This window comes from Ranitomeya variabilis, chromosome 4 (genome assembly GCF_051348905.1).
Source record: "Ranitomeya variabilis isolate aRanVar5 chromosome 4, aRanVar5.hap1, whole genome shotgun sequence".
Taxonomy (NCBI): Eukaryota; Metazoa; Chordata; class Amphibia; order Anura; family Dendrobatidae; genus Ranitomeya; species Ranitomeya variabilis.
Window position 1 is genome coordinate 667166380 of NC_135235.1, and position 21641 is coordinate 667188020.

General features: G+C 45.4%; 1 protein-coding gene across 1 annotated transcript; it reads right to left on the minus strand.

The window, feature by feature from the left end:
- Nucleotides 1-1257: 1257 nt before the first annotated feature.
- On the minus strand, nucleotides 1258-20192 carry LOC143766256 (uncharacterized). Its single transcript, XM_077253784.1, has 7 exons — nucleotides 20127-20192; nucleotides 5798-5927; nucleotides 5497-5676; nucleotides 5300-5423; nucleotides 5121-5218; nucleotides 4832-4922; nucleotides 1258-3136 (listed from the first exon to the last, which is right to left on the minus strand). Exons 2-7 carry the CDS (start codon nucleotides 5867-5869, stop codon nucleotides 2178-2180), a joined length of 1524 nt encoding a protein of 507 aa, XP_077109899.1. The 5' UTR covers nucleotides 5870-5927; nucleotides 20127-20192; the 3' UTR covers nucleotides 1258-2177.
- Between the last annotated feature and the right edge of the window lie 1449 nt (nucleotides 20193-21641).

Below are 21641 nucleotides of genomic sequence, written 5' to 3' on the forward strand. Positions count from 1 at the left end.
CTGTTCCTGCACCTCCTGTGTGAACAGTCCCTACCTGTTCCTTCATACACCCCATCAACCAGCCCTGTGTTCTCTGCCGTGCCGGCCAGCCCTGTGTTCTCTGCCGTGCCTGCCAGCCCTGTGTCTCAGCCGTGCCAGCCTACTCGTCTGAGTTTCAGCCGTGCCCTTCTGCCAGTCCTGCCTGATGCCCGCACCAATCCTGGTGTTCCTGTCTCCCAAGTGGGATCAGCAGTCACAGCCAGACACCACCCTGGAGTAGCACCTGGCAGCTGCCTGCTGCACAAGCCTGACCTCAGAGGCTGCAGTGAAAACCCAGGCAGCTGTCATAGTCACGCCACTTCCAGAGTAGTCTGGTTTGTGGCACAGTGGGGCCACAAACCCCCCCGAGCTCACGCCCACCAGTCTGGGTGTGAGCGTGACACCTACAACTGTGAAAATTTAGCTTTATTTTTGTTGTGAAGCAAACAACAAGTAAGGCAAAATAACTGAAAACACCAGTGTGCATAACTATTCACCCCCTTATAGTCAATAATTTGCAGAGCTTCCTTTTGCGGCAATTACAGCAGCAAATCGTTTTGGCTAAGTCTGTATGAGCTTTATACATCTTGCCACTGGGATTTTTGCCCAAGCCCAAACTGCTCCAAATCCTTCGAGTTACATGGTTTCATCTGGTGAACAGCAATCTTCAAGTCTGACCACAGATTCTCAATTGGATTAAGGTCTGGGCTGTGACTAGGCCACTCCAAAATATCGATCCCATCAATTTAATTTATGCCTATATTTTCCCAGGTTCTTGAGGTCAATGAGACTAATAGCATATTAATAATAACTAACCAACATACTGCAAAAGAAGGGGTACTGTATCAAATAATTGGTCCCACCTGTTGCAATTATATTGACCCTACTGGCAATCTCCAGGTCAGAGCCAATAGAAATATAAATCAGTGAACGTAGCGACAAATGGTTAAAACAACACAGTGCAAACAGAGACTCCTGGTGGGGGAATACATTCTCTTTTTGTAAATCCAGCCAACTGGGTGGCTGTTCAGCCATCCTCTGCAAAACTTACAGCCACTGCACGGACATATGCTTAATATACTGTAATACGTCTTGATTCTATTCCTTATGATGGTTGTACAGAGTTTGTATTTCTTTGCTGCCATCTACTGCACATTTTTGTAATATGTTTTCATTATTTGCAGCTGTAATTTCCCATCATGCCTTTCTCTATATAATCCCTCCTATCTTGCTTCTTCACATCCTGTTTTTTTCTAGTCAGTGCCGTCTTGGCAGAAAGAAGCATCAGAGCTGAAGAAAAGATTTTCCTGTTACCCTTATCCCTCATCTGTAGCTCTTCTTCTTCTCTAGACAACTCTACCTCAGGTACAGTCAATAAACTACCAAAAAGTTTGTTGACTGCATCTTCCTTCCTGGATTACATGTATGTCTTGCTGGTCTGGCTAGAGAGGAGAGGATAGTGAGCAACCTATCTACCATTGCTTTTAGAGAGACTCGTGCTCACATCCCTCAGGTACATCTCACCTACGTACATCAGTACCTTGTCGTAGTGGGATGGCTTTTAAGCTATTTTTGATCAAAAACAGTATTACTAAAAACTCTGGTTATTTAAATGCACTTTTTGCTTTTTATTTCCTTAGTTACAGGAGGGATTTTGGCCATTTTTTCTCTTGTAGGTTTTCTACGTACATCAGTGTCAGAATGCTATTTCTATGCAAAATTCCCAGCAGCTCTATCTTTACTCCATAGGTTAAATGGCAAAATATTGACTTTTAAAAATAATAAAATCCACATACAGAAGCAAGTAAGTTTTAAAAGCACATATTTAGTAAGAAATGGTAATATGTTGTGAGACCAGTTATATAATAATGAGAAACTAGATTTTATTTGATTTTTGGATAACAGTCATCCTAATTTAGTTTCTAATTTACTTTCCTTTTTTGTGTGTACACGTGACTGACAGTAACTGTTTACTGGTACAATTTGTTAATAAAACAATTTAAAAAATTATATTAAGTAGATGTTTGAAGTTTCAATAGATGGCTGGGGCGGAACATTTTTCACATTCTGAATATCACTTCAACAACATTACATTTTTCAAGAAAAACATTTCCCATATTCACTACTGTGTGAGTTCTCTCATGTGTAACAAAATTTGATTAATCTGTAAAACATTTCCCACTTTCTGACCATGGGTATAGCTTCTCCTCTGTGTGATTTCGCTCATGTCTAACAAGATTTGACTTATCTGCAAAACACTTCCCACACTTTGAACATGAATATGGTTTCTCTCCTGTGTGAATTCTCTTATGGATAACAAGACTTGATCTCTGCTTAAAATGTTTCCCACATTCTATACATAAAAATGGTTTCTCCCCTGTGTGAGTTCTCCGATGTTTAAGAAGATCTATTTTTTGATAAAAACATTTTTCACAATCTAGACATGAAAATCGCTTTTCCCCTGTGTGAGTCCTCTGATGTGTAATGAGATTTGATTTATCTGTAAAAGATTTCCCACATTCTAAACATGAATATGGCTTCTCCCCTGTGTGAGTTCTCTCGTGTGTAATAAGAATGGATTTCTGCCTAAAACATTTCCCACATACTGAGCATGAAAATGGCTTCTCCCCTGTGTGAGTTCTTTGATGCCTAACAAGATCGGATCTATGGTTAAAAGATCTTCCACACTCCAAACATGAATATGGCTTTTCCCCTGTGTGAGTTCTCTCATGTGTAACAAGAATGGATTTTTGCTTAAAATTTTTCCCACACACTGAGCAAGAAAATGGTTTGTCTCCTACATGAGCTCTTTCATGGGTAACAATTGATGTAAAGGCAAAACTTTTGTCACAGTCTGAAAATGGAAGTGGCTTCTTTCCTGTGAGAGCTGTTTGATTATGAACACCCATTCTGTGACTTTTATTTTTCTTCACAGTCTGTGATGAATCAGAATGTAGGACGTCTTTGAAAGACTCAGATGTTACATTTTTGCTGTGAAGGGCTGGATGCATAGCTGGGATAATGTCATGCTCATGATATGGATTTTGAGGGACATCAAGAACTTCCAATTTAATATCTGAAGATGTCAAATATCCCTCTGAACTCCAGGTACAATCATCTGCCAAGAATAAAACTCTATTACTTTTGAATAATATAAGCTTACAAATTATTTTTTGGAACATTTCTATATAAAGTGTCCACAAGTAATGACAAAATTTAATTACTGCCTACGACAGCGTTGACAAAATAGTTCACATTCTAACAGCAGACCTCAGAGTGTATGGTAAGCTAATAGCACTTTTTCAATTCTGTACTGAAGTTACCATCTTCACAAGCTATTCCTGCACTGCCACTCAAGGTGCTCCCCTCCAGTCTTTTCACATTTGGCTGCAGTAAAGCTGTATATCCCATGTGACCACGTGTAATTTAGTAAATGAAGCAAGAGCACTGAAACATTGAGGTGATGTGACTGGTGAATGCTGTTTCTTTTAACATTTTATCACATTCCAAACCCCTGACACAGGAGAGGGTAAGCACAATGGCCAGCGATATGTACAGCAAACCACCAATGAGTAGTTTGTGAGGTTTTCTCCCTCCAATTCCCAATTGCTGTAAGTTTAAGTCAACTACATCGCAACTTCTGAAGGGATTTTCAAAAGGTGGCAAAATAATAGGTGATAGTTACCAATCCATAGCTACGACATCAATATGCTACAGGAACTCATAAAGACAATGAGGACCCTTGTCGAATGTTTAGAGTTTCACTATTTCGGCCAAAATAACAACAAATGCCCCAGGTATTTTATTATCTGGGAAGGATGGGTTTTCCAAGAATGACCCCAACATATATTTTTAACTGCAGTCAGTTCTAGTCACACTTCAGAGCAGGTTGCAGTATGAAGCATCATTACTCCTGAAGCCTGTGTCTTTACTGTCAGAGGAGCAGTATCCTAAACACTCTGAGCTGTCAGAGCAGGGCTGTGATGAGAGAAGAAATAAATCTTCCTCTGGCTGGCTGACTGAGCATGGGGGACTGAGGCTAGAGAAAAAGTCCTTTGCCCTCAATCAGTGAGAAGAAGCTGGAAAGCCTTCTCCTAGTTAGTCGTGCGGTAGGACTAGTAATCCTAGTAAAATGCCAATTTATCCCTTTCGGAAGCCAGAAACAATTCCCCAATTTTGCGTTTAAAGCAGGGGTCTAAAAGCATGGCTGTCTAATAGTCATCTCTTTGCTTGATGCTAATGATATGCCTGTCAACTCAGAGGCAATTGAGCATGTAACTTACCAGAACTAGGTACAAAAAGAATTGTATATAGTATTTAATAATTGACCTACATCAAATGTTTAGAACGGCAATGAAACACAACTGGAAAAACAGAATTACCTGTATGATCAATAAAAAGGGATAATTTTTGCACTTTTTTATTTTAAAAAGCCTGAAAAAATCTGTTAGTGCAGTATGATATTAAATAGGCTGTTTGTTACCACTGGCAACCGAGTTACCGAAACCTATAAGAGTGTCAAATGTCTTTCCCGGTCAATTGGATCCCACTAAAGTACCAGCTGACTGGTGGCGAGTGTCAGACCACCATCAATCTGATATTGAACCCTATCGCAAGGATAGGCTATTAATATATAATTTCAGATCTAACTATTTTAGTCCAGTATATCATTTTCATCTGTACTTAAGGCGAGTTTGACTGGAAGGGATACACAAAAAAAAATGACAAGACCATAAAAAAGCAACACAAAACTGTAGCAGCAGGTGACTAAGCAGAATCTGTGTCTTCTCTGCATTTAGTGGTTATTACTCACCTGGGCTGTTATCAGAAAGAATTTCAACTTTATACCAATCATTACAGCTCAAATATGTCTCTGTAGCATCAATATTGGTCAACTCTTCACCCTGAAACAAATATTGTAGAAGTCACAGACAGATGGAGACTTCAAATGTATGATTAGCTCTAATTCTGCCATCTCCACCGTTCTCGCTACACAGGTATAAAATATATAATGCTGGTGGATAAAATAAGAATGAACACAAGACCATCACAGCTGTCTACATATCATAGGGGAGATCTCATGACACCTTCTCTTGATCTACCTGATGATCCTGAGGAACATTGGGATTTTCTGCTTTACAATCCGGTGGAAGAAGAGGATGGGGATGCCTATCTGGTGTTGTCCTCTTACTGGATAGAACTGGAGAAAACACATGTAGGGACTGAATTAATTATTTACATACAGATAATTATAGGCCGTGTATTTAGTCCTGTCTATTACCTGGAAAAATAAGGGACTGGTGACCCTCCATCATGACATCCTTGTACTGATCTTTGTGTCCTTCTAGATACTCAAACTCTTCCATTGAGAAATAGACGGAGACATCCTGACACCTTACAGGAACCTGACACATACAATGATACCGTCATCCCCTGATCCCTTCATAGCATTACTGTATAATATCCCAGCAGTGTCACCTCTCCAGTCAGCAGCTCAATCATCTTGTAGGTGAGTTCTAGGATCTTCTGGCCATTGATGTCCTCATGTATCAGGAGTTGAGGTGGAGGCCCTGTGATTGGGCTCAGGGTTCTTCCCAATCCCTCAGACACAGGAGCCCGACAGCGCTCACTAGAGGTCTTCTTCACTAATGTGTAATCCTGGTTATGGAGAGACACATTAATAAATCTCACTACAGACATTTCTAGAGTCCTCACCTCTCCCGTTCTGTCCTTCTCATATATAAGAATGATGTAATTTGACATAATCAGAAAATCTCACCTCTCCAGTAAGCCGGAAGAGAATCTCCAGGGTGAGGTGTAATATCCTCTCCGCCATCTTGTCCCTATCCATCCTTGAAGGGTCAATCAGGAAAATTCTCTTCACTTAGAGGATCAGATATCATAGGGACCTGAATGGGGAGAAGATAAGCTGATGTAACATCAAAGAATCCCAAATATAGAAAATAGGAAGACACATGGGGAGATAATTAATTTTGAAGACGGGACAACTCTTTTATCTCATAGTAATTGGATAGGATAAATGTCTTAGAGCTGTGACGTGCATCTGTCTAGGGCCATACACATGTCATGAAATGAAGAGGTGGCCACACATGTGCAGGTTTCGACATTTATTTCTACTGGTGCGCCGAAGATGTCTGAGTTAATTTGGTTGGCAGGATCAGTCAATCTAATGGTGCATATGAGTATTTTCTTGGAAACTAGTCTTGTTTCTTCTGTGGAATTTCTATTTTTCCTGTACACAGCTTGGTAGCCATCCAAGGTACAGATGAACTTTGATGCAATCTTGACATAACTGTAAATTATGGTGTTGAGATAGTTTCCTCATCACAACCTAATATTAATCAAAGTGTTTGCCTAGGAACAGCTTCAAAGCTATATTCTGTATAAATGTTAACCTCTTCACGACATTGAACATATGGATATGTCCAGGCGATTTTGCATGCACAGAGCCTTTGCGCAAGCAATCGCAACCACGTGTTAGCTGATTCAGATAGCTGACACACACAGCACTCAGTGCCAGGAGTGTAGCCTGCACTGCTCCCGGAACTTTAATCCCCTTAATACTGCGATCGCTGCATTAAGTGAGCAAGCAGAGGGAAGAAAGCCCCTCTTCCCTTGGATCGGTGTTCCCCCAACGTTATCGCTGGGGCCCAATCTTTGCCATGGTGACCCGTTGTCATCATGACGACATTTGGGTCACCAGGCACTAGCAAGATAGATCATGCGCAGTGCATGAGCTAACTAACTTGTATCTGCAGCGCTGACAGGCTATAAAGCATTGCAATGCTTTATAAGAGCGATCAGACTGAAGAAAGTGAAAGCATAAAAAGTTGTAAAAATATATATATTTTTTTAACAAAACAATAATAAATATATTACAGATAAATAAACAAAAATAAAAAAGTAAAGTTAACCCCTTTAGTGATCATAAAAAAGGGGGCAAGTAATGATGCTTTACCATCATACCGCCGAACAAAAAGTGCAACAAAAAGCGAAGAAGATGAATGTAAATAAACATGATACCGCTGAAAACATCATCGTCTCGCAAAAAACAAGCCACCATACAGCTCCATCAGCAGAAAAATAAAAAAGTTATAGCTCTCAGAATACAGTGATGTATTGTGTAAAAGCATCAAAACATAAAAAAACAAACAAAAAAAAACAATATAAATGTAGTATTACTGTAATCGTACTGACCAGAAGAATAAAGCTTCCTTATCAATTTTACCGCATGCAGAAGGGCATTAAAAAAACAACTCCTGAATTGCTGGCGTTTGTTCATTCTGCCTCCCAAAAATTGGAATAGAAAGCAATCAAAAAATGTCATGTTCACGAAAATGGTACCAAAAATATAAATTTTAGGCATGCCTAAAAGTGCTGTCAGCCACAGTTTTGTGCACTTCTGAAAAGTAGGACAACGTTGAACAGAGGCCACTATAGTGAATGGCTCCCTCAGGGTTTCATCTGAATCATGTAATTCGGAGATTTAGTTATAAACCCCAAAGTAAGTGCTTAGCGTAGAGCACTGGAAAAATTAGATTCCAAACATTATGTAAAATGTTCCCAATAAAAGCTTAAAATCAATCCACAAAAATAAGCAAGTCCCCACTCAGGTCCATTAGCTGTCAATGGAAATATAGGGGTTTCCACTTTTCCAGTAGTACAAAGGCTCTGGAAAAAAATGGTAACTGCAACCCAAAAGAAATCCAGCAAATTCTGTGCTCCCAAATCCAAATGCCCCCTCCCTTCTGAATCCTACAGTGTACCTAAACCACATATTGCCTCCACAGGTTTGGCATTTCTCTGGCAAGGAGAGCCCGCCAAATTTACAGGTGCATGTCTCCAGAATCATGAGCTGAGCACAATGTACTGGTCAATACAATGTACTGGTCACTACATTGACAGTTTGCAATTTTCACTCATCACTATCCTCTACTTCTTGTTTCCGGAAAACATCCATGCAGTCAAAATAATCATTGCTCCTGTAGATAAATTACCAAAGGGGTAACATTTCCAAAATGGGGTCACTTGAGGGGAGGGGGTGGAGTCTGCTCTTCTAGCACTTAGAGGCTCTGTATAAGGAGTCCGCAAACTTTTCTAGGAAAATTGGTGCTCCAGGAGGCAAATAGCACTCCATCCCTCCAGAGTCTTGACGTGTGGCTAAGCCGAACTGTGAAGCCACATATGGGGTATTTCCACATTCAGCAGAAATTGTGGGACAAACTTTGGCGTCATTTTTACTCATTTCTCAGTGTGAAAATGTAAAATCTGTAATCATTTTTTCTTCACAGCCCTATGGTATAATGTTTTGTGATCCACCTGTGGTGTCAATATGATCACCCCTAGGTGAATTCATTGACAGGTGTAGTTTGTAAAATGGGATCTCTGCCAATGTAACATGGCACCCTCAAACCAGTCCAGCAAAATCTGAACTCAAATATGGTGCTTCTTCCCTTCTGAGCTGTGCACTGTGTCTTTCAATTAACAGACTTTCTTCTGGGTGTGTGTGTGTTAGGTGTCGAGTTCCCCTGTGAGTGCTGCACAGGGGGAATCTCGAACCATGTCCGCTGCGGTCTCCCATTCTCCTCCAGCCGCAGTGGAACCTGCTCTGCAGGGACGTCGATCCCAGCGTCTGGCTCAAGCTGATGCTGTGCGCTTGGTTACTGCTGCCTTTCCAGGCTCAGCCCCTGTAGCCAGCACTGATCAGTGGCGAGCAGACATTCTAGGGACTATGTCCTGCTTTTCCTCTACTGAGCATGCCCACGGGTCGACCTCTCATTGGAGGTCGGGGGTCACATGCTCAGGTCCTGTAGCGGCTCCTATTGGATCACTAGGAAGGTCCTGGAGAGCTACAGCTATAAAAGGTTTGCAAGGCCACACGGCCATGCGCTAGTATAAATCAGTAATTGTGTGTGGATGTGTGCCTGTTCTGGTGAAAGCTCCGAATCAACCTAGTGTTGATGAATGTTCGCGAATGTTGGAGCTGTCTAGTGCCAGTTAGTGCCAACCAGCACCAGGCACAATCTACAGCATCTATCAGCAGCGTTAGCCCTTGCGCAACCAGTGCGCTTACCCGTCCCTAGTTAGGGCGGTTAGTGGTGTTCCCCAGAGCAGCGCTGCGCGCACCCAGTGTGCTAAACCTATTTTAGTTTACTCTTGACACCACTGTAGCAGTGTCGAGCGCAGGAGGTCTCGAGGGACTCTGAACCTGAGTCTTGGGGCAGAGTTCTGTGACTCCTTGCTTGCTCTCTGTGTGGTATCACGGCCCTGTGACTCAACAGGGTTCGCTTCCTTCATACCGGCTGAAGCTAACCCATGTGTATCTTCTCTTAATACCGCCATATAGTCCACCATCACCGAGCAGCAGGTGTCTTCTCTGCACAGTGGACCCCGGACTGCGAACACATCTTATATTGCCTCTTATTTACATTTGGTGCGTTCCGCCAGTCCTAACAGTGTGTTTCCTTACAATGTGATTATGGGGTTAGTAATGCCAGTGCTACAGGGCAAGTGGGAAGAGCGAGGCTAAGTGCCAGAATTGCCGCATTTTAGAGATGCGCCTTTTCTAGGGCGGCTGAGAGCTGATTTTTTTTAGCCAGGAAGGGGCTAGTATCCATTGCCCCTTCCTAGGCTATTTACGTCAGTCCGCAGCTGTCTGCATAGGCTTTGCTGGTTATTAATTATAAGGGGACACCATGTCATTTTTTGGGGGGTCCCCCATTTTAATAGCCAGTAAAGGCTAAGTATACAGTTGTGAACTGATATTAATAGCCTGGGAAGCTCCATGGGTATTACCTACCCCCTACCCAGGCTATAAACATCTGCCCCCAGTCGTCGGCTTTCCCTGTGCTGGTTAGGAAAATTGTACGGGAGCCCACGCCATTTTTTCCCAAAAAATAATCTTTTATTAATTAAATACATGTCCAGTAATTTGCACACACACTGTACTAATTGTATTTGTCACTGACATCTATATATCTACCTATTCTATATGTATTTACTGTATGTAATCCATCTCTTCTATCCTGTAGGCTCCTGCAATGATTTTACAAAAGCCAGCAGATTTATTACTGGCTTTTCTTCTATCTATCTCTCTTTGAAATATATATCCGGACTGGCCATTCTGGCAAATGCCAGAGGGGCCTGTCTGGTCATGGGCTGCCTTGTCTGCTATGTTGTTAACAGAATCGTTGTTCTCAAGACATCCATATTGTGACGGAGCACAAAGTCATTGACTCCGTTACTTACCCCAGCAGGCCACGGGAATCATTAGAAATATTGGCCTTGTAGTAAATCTTGCTTTTCTCAATCCAGGGTAATATTATACATATATATATATATATATATATATATATATATATATATATAATATATTTCAGCTGGTGCTTGGGGTCAGAGACGGCATGGGCCTGTGTGATTGCCATGGCTGAATTTCAGTCCCAGTCTGTACCTGTATATATACACATGCACACACACTGCTCAAAAAAATAAAGGGAACACTAAAATACGACATCCTGGATGTCACTGAACAAAATATTCCAGTTGCAATTCTTTATTCATTGCATAGTTTAATGCGTTGAGAATAATAAAATATAAAAAGGATCAATGCAAATCAAAATTAATATCATATGGAGGTCTGGCTTTGGAATGATACTCAAAATCAAAGTGGAAAATCAAATTCCAGGCTGACCCAACTTCAGTAGAAATGCCTCAAGACAAGGAAATGATGTTCAGTAGTGTGTGTGGCCTCCACGTGCTTCTATGACCTCCCTATGACACCTGGGCATGCTCCTGAAGAGACGGCGGATGACTCCTGAGGGATCTCCTTCAAGACTTGGATTAAAACATCAGTGAACTCTTGGCCAGTCTGTGATGCAATGTGGCATTGGTGGATGGAATGAGATATGTGTGAGGGGTTATGCGACAGAGCAGAAAGAGACACAAGGCCGATAAACAATCCAACAAGATTTATTGGAACAGGGAACTCGGACAACACAAATGAAAGTAATTATGCAGCGTCCATAATGAGTCCACACAAAAGGGAGTATATCTGGGGGGGCACCACCCGGTAATCCGACACCAGGGAAAAGACAGAAATAATCCTGGCATGGGTTCACTGGATCCCACCGATGAGGGGTATAACACCATTCCACGTGGCAGCTTTTAACCCTCCACATACAGGCACCAGGATCTCGCCTCAGCATAAATCCCAGCCCTTTGCAAGTCACCACACAACTTAGGGTACTGTCACACAGTCACACTTTGATCGCTACGACGGCACGATTCGTGATGTTCTAGCGATATCGTTACGATATCGCAGTGTCTGACACGCAGCAGCGATCAGGGACCCTGCTGAGAATCGTACGTCGTAGCAGATCGTTTGGAACTTTCTTTCGTCGCTTGATCACCCGCTGACATCGCTGGATCGTTGTGTGTGACACCGATCCAGCGATGTGTTCGCTTGTAACCAGGGTAAACATCGGGTAACTAAGCGCAGGGCCGCGCTTAGTAACCCGATGTTTACCCTGGTTACCAGCGTAAACGTAAAAAAAACAAACAGTACATACTCACATTCCGGTGTCTGTCCTCCGGCGTCTCAGCTTCTCTGCACTGTGAGCGCCGGCCAGCCAGAAAGCGAGCACAGCGGTGACGTCTGACGTCACCGCTGTGCTTTCCGGCTCTGCTGCTTACACAGTGGAGAGAAGCTGAGACGCCGGGGGACAGACACCGGAATGTGAGTATGTACTGTTTGTTTTTTTTACGTTTACGCTGGTAACCAGGGTAAACATCGGGTTACTAAGCGCGGCCCTGCGCTTAGTTACCCGATGTTTACCCTGGTTACCCGGGGACTTCGGCATCGCTCCAGCGCCGTGATTGCAAAGTGTGACCGCAGTCTACGACGCTGGAGCGATACTCATACGACGCTGCGACGTCACGGATCGTGCCGTCGTAGCGTCCAAAGTGTGACTGTGTGACAGTACCCTTACTCAGCCAACACATGAGGCTATTGTTCTGTGTCCTGGGATCCACCCCTCCATGTGGGAGGGCTCCCCCCTACTTTTGACTCAAGCCTTATTACATTGCAGCCCAGGGACACAGGTCAGGTGAGGGACATGCTTTTACAACCCCTTCCCCCCTCAATTTGTGCATGGACTAATGACCTCTACAGGTCGCTTGTCAAGTACACGTTGTCATGGCAGACATAACTCATGGCTCCTGTCTGGACAATCCATTAGCATTTGTGTCGACTGCCTCATCTTTATTGTATGGTGCAGTTGTAGGCTTAAAGGCGGGCTCCATTTTACATCCTCTTTGAATTTACTCTGCTTCCTGCACCCACAAATCAACATTGTAGCTCTCTCACATCATTTCCTATGACAATATCTGCAGGCAGGCCCCTCATCACCCCAACCATGCATTGCTTGACTCCAAAGCCAAAGTCCAGTTCTACATTTGCTTTTCGGAAATTTTTCCATTGGCCTCCAGCTAATTCAATGGTAATCCCAGGTCCATTCTGTATTGCCTCTGACCGAACCACTCTGGGATCCGCTATTGTGAGAAATGCCCCAGAGTCACAAAAGCCAAGAACTCTCCGACCATCCAGCATGACCTCCTGAAAGTGCTTTCTTTGAGGATTAGAGGAACTTGTGGCTGTGGCCTGCACCTCATAAACCACTAATGGTCAAACCTGGGTTTCTGAGCTATTAGGCAAATCAATTTGTAGGGGTGGCACCTCTTCCTCCATTGCATTTAGCTGTAAATAATTGATAGGCCAATTTGGTGCAGGGTCAATCCTCAAATGACCCTGAGGGCAGGTGTCTTGCAAATGCCCAGCTGCCCACATCGGTAACATTTGTGCTGTATTGCACTCCTTCCAATGTGCACTCTGGGGACGGAGGTAAGGGAACCTGGAGGCTGATATCTATGTGACGGTGCATGAGGTTGTTGGGGTTGAGATCGATTTCTCCACTGTATAGCTGGGCATGTGACCTGCAGATGCCCGGGCTGCCCACATCCATAACACCTGCGCTCTACTACTTTCTTTCCTTGTAGCATTTCAGAGGAAGGGGCAGGACTAGCTGGAAGGTGAGTTACATGGGTAGCAACATGAGGTAGTGGTCTAGTGGGACAGCAAACTTTGGGGACTGAAAGACAAGAGACAACTGGTGGTGGAGTGCTGGTAGTTTTTACTCCATCCACCAGTAAATTTTTCCACTGAGCCTTGATGGTGAGAACCTTATCAGCTAAAGCAGCAGCTTGCTCCACTGTCGCTGGTTTCCTCTCTCGCACCCATTCCCGGATCTCAGGGGGCATTTGGTGTAGAACTGTTCTTTTAGGATGACCTGGAGGAAGGCCTCCCAAGTTAAGGCCCCCTCTCCCTCCAGCCAGCGGTGACACACTTGTTTGAGCCTGTGAGCATATATCTTGACAGACACTTCCCCCTTACAGGCTAAGGAGCGGAACTGCGCTCTGTAAGTGTCTGGAGTTACAGCATAACATTCAAGAATGGCCTCTTTTACCTCCTCATACTCACTGCTCCACCGGGGGTCCATAGCTCTGTAGGATTCGGCAGCTCCACCATCTAAGAGCCCCACCAGATTTCTGACCCGCTCCTTTTCGGGGACTTCCATTAATCAACATTGATGTTCGAAGTCCTAGAAGAAGCCCTCAATGTCGCCTGCAGCCTTGTTAAACAGCTTAAAGTCCTTACGGGACACCCTTGGAAATTCCTTCATGGTGGGTTAAAGTCTGTATGGAGCTTCTATCTGCTTCCACCATGCGCTGCCTCTCCTTAGCTGTGCGAATGGCCTTATTCTTATCCTCTATGGTGGCCTCATCCCCAAGCAACGCCATCTCATCCTCATACCACACAACCCACTGACTTTTTGGGGTATTTGCCTGCAGCTCCTGTCTTTCCTCCCTTTGCTGTGGGAATCCTTCTTCGGTTCCATCTTGCAGGTAAGCTCCTTCCAAAGCCTTAAATTAGTTGGTCCTTGGTCAGTCCTTTATAGCAGACTCCTAATTCATGGGCCTTTGTTTGTAAACTCCCCACAGTCCAGTTCCTGTATCCTGAGGTTCCGGTTCCAGACATTGATGAGAAGCTGTCCTCCATTCCCTCTGCTCTGACCCCACTGCTTGCCACCAGTTTGTGACGGGGTATGCGAGAGAGCAGAAATAGACACCAGGCCGATAAACAATCTAACAAGATTTATTGGAACAGGTAACTGGGACAACACAAATGAAAGTAATTCTGCAGAATCCGTAATGAGTCCACAATGAGTCCACACAAAGAGAGTAGATCTGGGGCCACCACCCGGTATTCCAACGCAAGGGAAAAGACAGAAATAATTCTGATATGGGTTCACTGGATCCAACAGATGAGGGACATAACACCATTCCACGTGTCAGCTTTTAACCCTCCATACGGGTACCAGGATCTCGCCTCAGCATAAGATACCAGACCTTTGCAAGTCACCACAAAACTGACTCAGCCAACACATGAGTCTATTGTTCTGTGTCCTGGGATCCACCCCTCCATGGGGGAGGGCTCCCCCCTACTTTTGACTCAAGTCTGACTACATTGATTGATTACATTGCAGCCCATGGATACAGGCTGGGGGAGGGACACGCTGTTACAATATGGTCTCCCAGATTTGCTTGATTGGATTCAGGTTTGGGGAATGGGCGGGCCAGTCCACAGCATCAATGCCTTCATCATACAGGAACTGCTGACACACTTCAGCCACATGAGGTCTGGCATTGTCATGCATTAGAAGGAACCCAGGGCCAACCGCACCAGCATATGCTCTCACAATGGGTCTGAGGATCTCATCCCTGTACATAATGGCAGTCAGGATACCTTTGGTTAGCACACGGATGGCTGTGTGGCCATGCTGAAGGATGTTGCAGGCAGATCGCTCTCCATGGTGTCTCCAGACTTTGTCACGTCTGTCACATGTGCTCAGTGTGAACCTGCTTTCATCTGTGAAGAGCACAGAGCGCCAGTGGCGAATTTGCCAATCCTGGTGTTCTGTGGCAAATGCCAAGCGTCCTGCACGGTGTTGGACTGTGAGCACAACCCCCATCTGTGGACGTCGGGCACTCAGACCATCCTCATGGAGTCGGTTTCTAACCGTTTGTGCAGACACATGCACATTTGTGGCCTGCTGGAGGTCATTTTGCACGACTCTGGCAGTGCTCTTCCTGTTCTTCCTTGCACAAATCTAGAAGTCCTGCTGCTGGGTTGTTGCCCTCCTACGGCCCCCTCCATGTCTCCTGGTGTACTGGCCTGTATCCTGGTAGCGCCTCCAGCCTCTGGACATTATGCTGACAGACACAGCAAACCTTCTTGCCAGAGCTCGCATTGATGTGCCATTCTGGATGAGCTGCACTACCTGAGCCACTTGTGTGGGTTGTAGAATCCGTCTCATGCTACCATGAGTGTGAAAACACAAACAACATTCAAAAGTAACCAAAACATCAGCCAGAAAGCATTGGTACTGAGATGTGGTCTGTGGTCCCCACCTGCAGAGCCACTCCTTTATTGAGGGTGTCTTGATAATTGCCAATAATTTCCATCTGTTGTCTTTTCCATTTGCACAACAGCTTGTGAAATTGATTGTCAATCAGTGTTGCTTCCTAAGTGGACAGTTTGATTTCACAGACGTTTGATTTACTTGCAGTTATATTCTGCTGTTTGGCTCCTTTCACACATCAGTTTTTTTTTCCATCAGTCGCAATCTGTCGAATTTTGAAAAAAAAACGGATCCGTTGCAGATTGTGAAAAACTGATGCGACGGATCCGTTTTTTTCGCCGGATCAGGCTAGCTGATCCGGCTATTAGATCCTAAAAAAATCGGAGCATGCTCAGTTTAAAAAAAAACAGATCCGTCAATGTCTGACAAAAAGCATTACTTTGTCCATCATCACCGGCCGCCGGACAAACAATTTTTGACGGATCCGGCGAACAACGAATGAAAAGTGAGGCTGTCCGTTGCAATCCGTCGCTAATGCCTATGCAGCATCAATAGTAACAAGATATAATGCTAAAAATAAAAAAAAAAATAATTAAAAAAAAAAAAAAAATCGCAATATTCTCACCTTCCGGCATCCCGCTTAGCGTTACTGATGCTCGCGGCAGCTGGCGTTCCCAGTAATGCATTGCGAAATGACCCGAGACTGTGATGTCATCAGAGGTCATTGCATGCAAGTCATTACTGGGAACGCCAGCTGCCGGGAGCATCGCGAGCATCGATAACGCTGCGCGGGACGCTGGAAGGTAAGAATATTGTGATTTTTAATTTTTTTCATTATTTTTAACCTGGGTTGTGTTGTGTATGCGTTTTCGCAGCGGAAAATGCTGCGAAGACGCATACACAACAGGTGCACATAACCTCGATGGGTCTGTCAGAAAAATGGGCCCAGTGCACCCATTTTTTACAATCTGCACAGGATCCGTCTTTTCAACATTTTGACGGATCCTGTGCAGATTGTAAAAACGGAAGTGTGAAAGAGGTCTTACTCCTCCCACCAGCCCAGAACAGCAGCACATGCAGAACCAGCACAGTGTGATCCAGAAGAGCCATCACTGCTATCAGTACTCACAAAAGTATCACTGTACTATCTGTGGAGTTACATGGGACTGCAGGTCACATCTAATACATTATCATCTCAGTGGGAGCCCACCAAAAGCAGGTGCTGCTGGCTGAGATAGTTGGTCCTGGAAGCCCAGAAGGCACCGCAGAAAAGTGAGATTCTGTCAGACGAGCTGGAAGTGCCATAGGAGCTCCGCTCTCCCTTTGACTTCAGTGGCAGTGAATCTGGCACCTGCACTTCCTTCCCTGTCCACTTATGACTACCAAGAGTAAGGGTAGTGTCACACTATACGATTTACCAACGATCACGACCAGCGATACGACCTGGCCGTGATCGTTGGTAAGTGGTTGTGTGGTCGCTGGGGAGCTGTCACACAGTCAGCTCTCCAGCGACCAACGATGCCGAAGGCCCCGGGTAACCAGGGTAAACATCGGGTTACTAAGCGCAGGGCCGCGATTAGTAACCCGATGTTTACAGTGGTTACCAGCGTAAAAGTTAAAAAAAACAAACCGTACATACTTACATTCCGGTGTCTGTCCCCGGCGTTCTGCTTCTCTCCACTGTGTCTGCGCCAGCCGGAAAGCACAGCGGTGACGTCAGACGTCACCGCTGTGCTCGCTTTCCGGCTGGCCGGCGCTCACAGTGCAGAGAAGCAGAACGCCGGGGGACAGACACCGGAATGTGAGTATGTACGTTTTTTTTTTTTTTACTTTTACGCTGGTAACCACGGTAAACATCGGGTTACTAAGCGCGGCCCTGCGCTTAGTAACCCGATGTTTACCCTGGTTACAAGCGAACGCATCGCTGGATCGCTGTCACACACAACGATCCAGCGATGTCAGCGGGAGATCCAGCGACGAAAGAAAGTTCCAAATGATCTGCTACGACGTACGATTCTCAGCAGGATCCCTGATCGCTGCTGCGTGTCAGACACTGCGATATCGTATGGATATCGCTGGAACGTCACGGATCGTACCGTCGTAGCGACAAAAGTGCCACTGTGTGACAGTACCCTAAGAGTGAACAGATCCTACCTAGTTATGTATCCTGCACATATACTGCAGGTGTAGGCAGGCATAGGATGAAAGGAAATGCAGAGTGGATTTGAATAAGGGTCTCTAGGCCCAGACACACCACAATGAGAGTGGAATAAGGGTCTCTGGGCCCAGACACACCACAGTGGAATAAGGGTCTCTAGGCCCACCCACACACCACACAGAGTGGAATAAGGGTCTCTAGGCCCAGACACTACAGAGTGGAATAAGGGTCTCTAGGCCCAGACACACCACACTGAGAGTGGAATTATTGTTAGCACAGTGGAATGACATCTCCTATGAACAGAATCTGTACTCTGGGACTAGGGAGGAGTGAACCGAACCTGTAGAACCTGGAGAAGTAAACTGGGCCCAGAGACCTTTGTTGAAATCCATTCTGCATTTTCTTTGCTGCCTGTGTTGTGCTGTATTGTATTTCAATGGAGCCCATGGAACTCAAGGACAATCACCCGGCGGCTAATTATTTGCAGGTTTGCAATGATTGTTTAAAAAACTGAAGTTATTGTTGTTATTAGACCTTCTTAATAAACTGTTCTTAATAAACTTGTGGGTAGTTTTCTGTGTGGGCAATTTTCACTGCCATTCTTCTGTGCTGCAGAGCATCTCACCTATAGCTCTATATTATTCTCCTGCCCTGCAGCGCATGTCACGTATACATGCATATACTATCCCCCTGTCCTGCAGAGCATTTAACCTATAATTCAGTCTGTGGGCTATTTTCACATATGTGAACTCACCTTGCACCTCAAATATCATAGATCTGAAACTTTGTGATGCTGCAGTTGGCAAATTTCCGTGTGGGCATTTTTCTGGTCTAATCTAAACAGTATATAACACTGCCCACGTAGTTTATAACATTGCCCACATAGTATATAACATTGCCCACGTACTATATAGCAGCCATGTAGTATATAACGCAGCCCACGCAGTATATAACGCAGCCCACGCAGTATATAACGCAGCCCACGCAGTATATAACGCAGCCCACGCAGTATATAACGCAGCCCACGCAGTATATAACGCAGCCCACGCAGTATATAACGCAGCCCACGCAGTATATAACGCAGCCCACGCAGTATATAACGCAGCCCACGCAGTATATAACACAGCCCACGCAGTATATAACACTGCCCATGTAGTATATAGCAGCCATGTAGTATATAATGCAGCCCACGCAGTATATAACACAGCCCACATAGTATATAACACTGCCCATGTAGTATATAGCAGCCATGTAGTATATAATGCAGCCTACGTAGTCTATAACATTGCCCACGTAGCATATAACACTGCCCATGTAGTATATAGCAGCCATGTAGTATATAGCAGCCATGTAGTATATAACGCTGCCCACGCAGTATATAACACAGCCCACGTAGTATTTAGCAGTGTGGGCACCATATCCCCGTTAAAAAAATAATTAAAATAAAAAATAGTTCTATACTCACCCTCCGTCGTCCAGCGAAGCTCTGTCGATGCGCGCGCGGCTGCCGCCATCTTCTGTTCCCAGGATGCATTGCGAAATTACCCAGATGACGTAGCGGTCTAAGTCTTCTGGGTAATTTTGCAATGCATCTCTGGGAACGGAAGCTGGCGGCAGCCGCGCGTGCCTCAGCGGATGACAGAAGGTGAGAATAGCAGGTTTTTTGTTTTTTTATTGTTTTTTAACATTAGATCTTTTTACTATTGATGCTGCATAGGCAGCATAAATAGTAAAAAGTTGGTCACACAGGGTTAATAGCAGCGTTAACGGAGTGCGTTACCCGTGGCATAACGCGGTCCGTTAACGCTGTCATTAACCCTGTGTGAGCGGTGACCGGAGGGGAGTATGGAGCGGGCGCCGGGCACTGACTGGACGGGAGTAGGGAGGGACTGATTCACGGCCGGACTGTGCCCGTCACTGATTGGTCGCGGCAGCCAGGACAGGCAGCTGGCGAGACCAATCAGCGACGCGGGATTTCCGTGACGGAAGTTGCAGACAGACAGACAGAAAGACGGAAGTACCCCTTAGACAATTATATAGTAGTGTGTGTGTGTTTTGATGAATATTTCCTTTGAAAAAGATGTGTGTAACTGACAGAATTGCAGAATGTAAAAGCTCATGTTAAAATCACACTGCACTCGGATAACCATACAGAGAACACTTGTGCGACTCTCGGCAGGGAGACTCCGACCGATTTTCCATACGGTATTACCCCGGCCTTATTATTTTATGAAGGCCAAACATTTTGATCAAAAAGGGGTGGTCCTAGTAGTGGATAACCCCTTTAATCTTCCTCCCCTTACCGCACTGTCAGTAAGGCAGCCTGGGAGCAATGTAACCCTAAATCGGCAGGTAAATAGGTCTTATGAGATGACAGATTACAGCAAAGTAGTCTCAGCACTGAAGGGGTTACTGCCCCCTGTGCCCAGTAATGGGGAATCTCCAGCACCTACCTCCACCTGCAGAGCCGCACACCACATATATGGCTGCTCTGTGCACACAGGACCTGTGATGAGGTCACAGGAGGGGAGGAGTCAGGGGTCACATGATCAGGGGCCTCAGTGTATGCAGGACTCTGCTGTGCTGGTTGTCATGGTGCTGGATGAGGGGAAGTTTATGTGTGGGGTCAGGAGGGGTTTACAGTGTGGATGTAGCAGAGCCGTGTGTGTACGAGGCGTACAGAGTGGAGCCACTTGTTTACGAGGTGTACGGAGAGGAACCGTATTTGTATGAGGTGTACGGAGCGGAGCCGCGTGTGTACGGAGAGTAGCCGCGTGTGTATGAGGTGTACAGAGCGGAGCCATGTGTGTACGAGGTGTACGGAGCGGAGCATCGCGTATTCAAGGTGTATGGAGTGCAGCTGCGTGTGTATGAGATGTACGAAGCGGAGCCGTGTGTGTCTGAGGTGTACGGAGCAGAGCAATGTGTGTACGAGGTGTACGGAGCTGACAGAGCTGCGTGTGTGCGAGGTGTACGGAGCAGAGCCATGTGTGTGTACGAGGGGTACAGAGCAGAGCCGGATTTGTATGAGGTGTACGGAGCAGAGCCACGTGTGTACGAGGTGTACGGAGCAGAGGCGTGTGTGTATGAGGTGTATGGAGCTGAGCTGCGTGTGTACGAGCGAGGTGTGCGGAGCATAGCCACGTGTGTACGAGGTGTATGGAGTGGAGCCATGTGTGTATGAGGTGTGCGGAGCAGAGCTGCGTGTGTACGAGGTGTGCGGAGCGGAGCCACATGTGTACGAGGTGTATGGAGTGGAGCCGCGTGTGTACGAGGTGTACGGAGCGGAGCCGCGTGTGTACGAGGTGTATAGAGTGGAGCCATGTGTGTGTACGAGGTGTATGGAGTGGAGCCGTGTGTGTACAAGGTGTGCGGAGCAGAGCCATGTGTGTACAGAGCAGAGCCGCAGGTGTATGGAGTGGAGCCGTGTGTGTACGAGGTGTACGGAGTGGAGCTGTGTGTGTACGACGTGTACAGAGTGGAGATACGTGTGTAAGAGGTGTATGGAGCGGAGCCGCGTGTGTACGAAGTGTGTTGAGCGGAGCTCCATGCACGTCGTTTTACAGTAATTTCTTGACTACTCCCTGCTGAAACTCATGAACTGCACTGGTTCACATCAATCAATCACATGGTGATTAGGGTGGTCTTTACTTTCGAAACTGTGTTTTCTTCAGTAGGCATCCATTGATTCTGTTTGATTGTCTTTCTGTATGCAAGTGTGGCCCAAAATGGTCACATATAGCACCATCGCATAGAAACATTTTGGTTGTAGTTACATGCGCTGAGTTGAGTCCTTTAAACGAGTGTGATCGTCAATATTGAAGTCTTTCAACGCTTGTTTCCCGGCCTCTTTACGCCGGCTGAGGAAGAATGATGGGGACAGAACAATCACTACTAGATCAATCTGACCCCATACAGTATCAGGTTATCAGCAGCAAATCTACAGTTTACACTGGCGATGTGCTGCT

Coding starts and splice junctions, on each gene's coding strand:
- LOC143766256 (XM_077253784.1), bottom strand. CDS start 5,869: ATGGATAGGGACAAGATGGCGGAGAGGATATTACACCTCACCCTGGAG. Junction 4,923..5,120: donor ATGTTCCTCAGGATCATCAG/GTAGATCAAGAG, acceptor TATTTGTTTCAG/GGTGAAGAGTTGACCAATAT. Junction 3,137..4,831: donor TCTTTCTGATAACAGCCCAG/GTGAGTAATAAC, acceptor TATTCTTGGCAG/ATGATTGTACCTGGAGTTCA.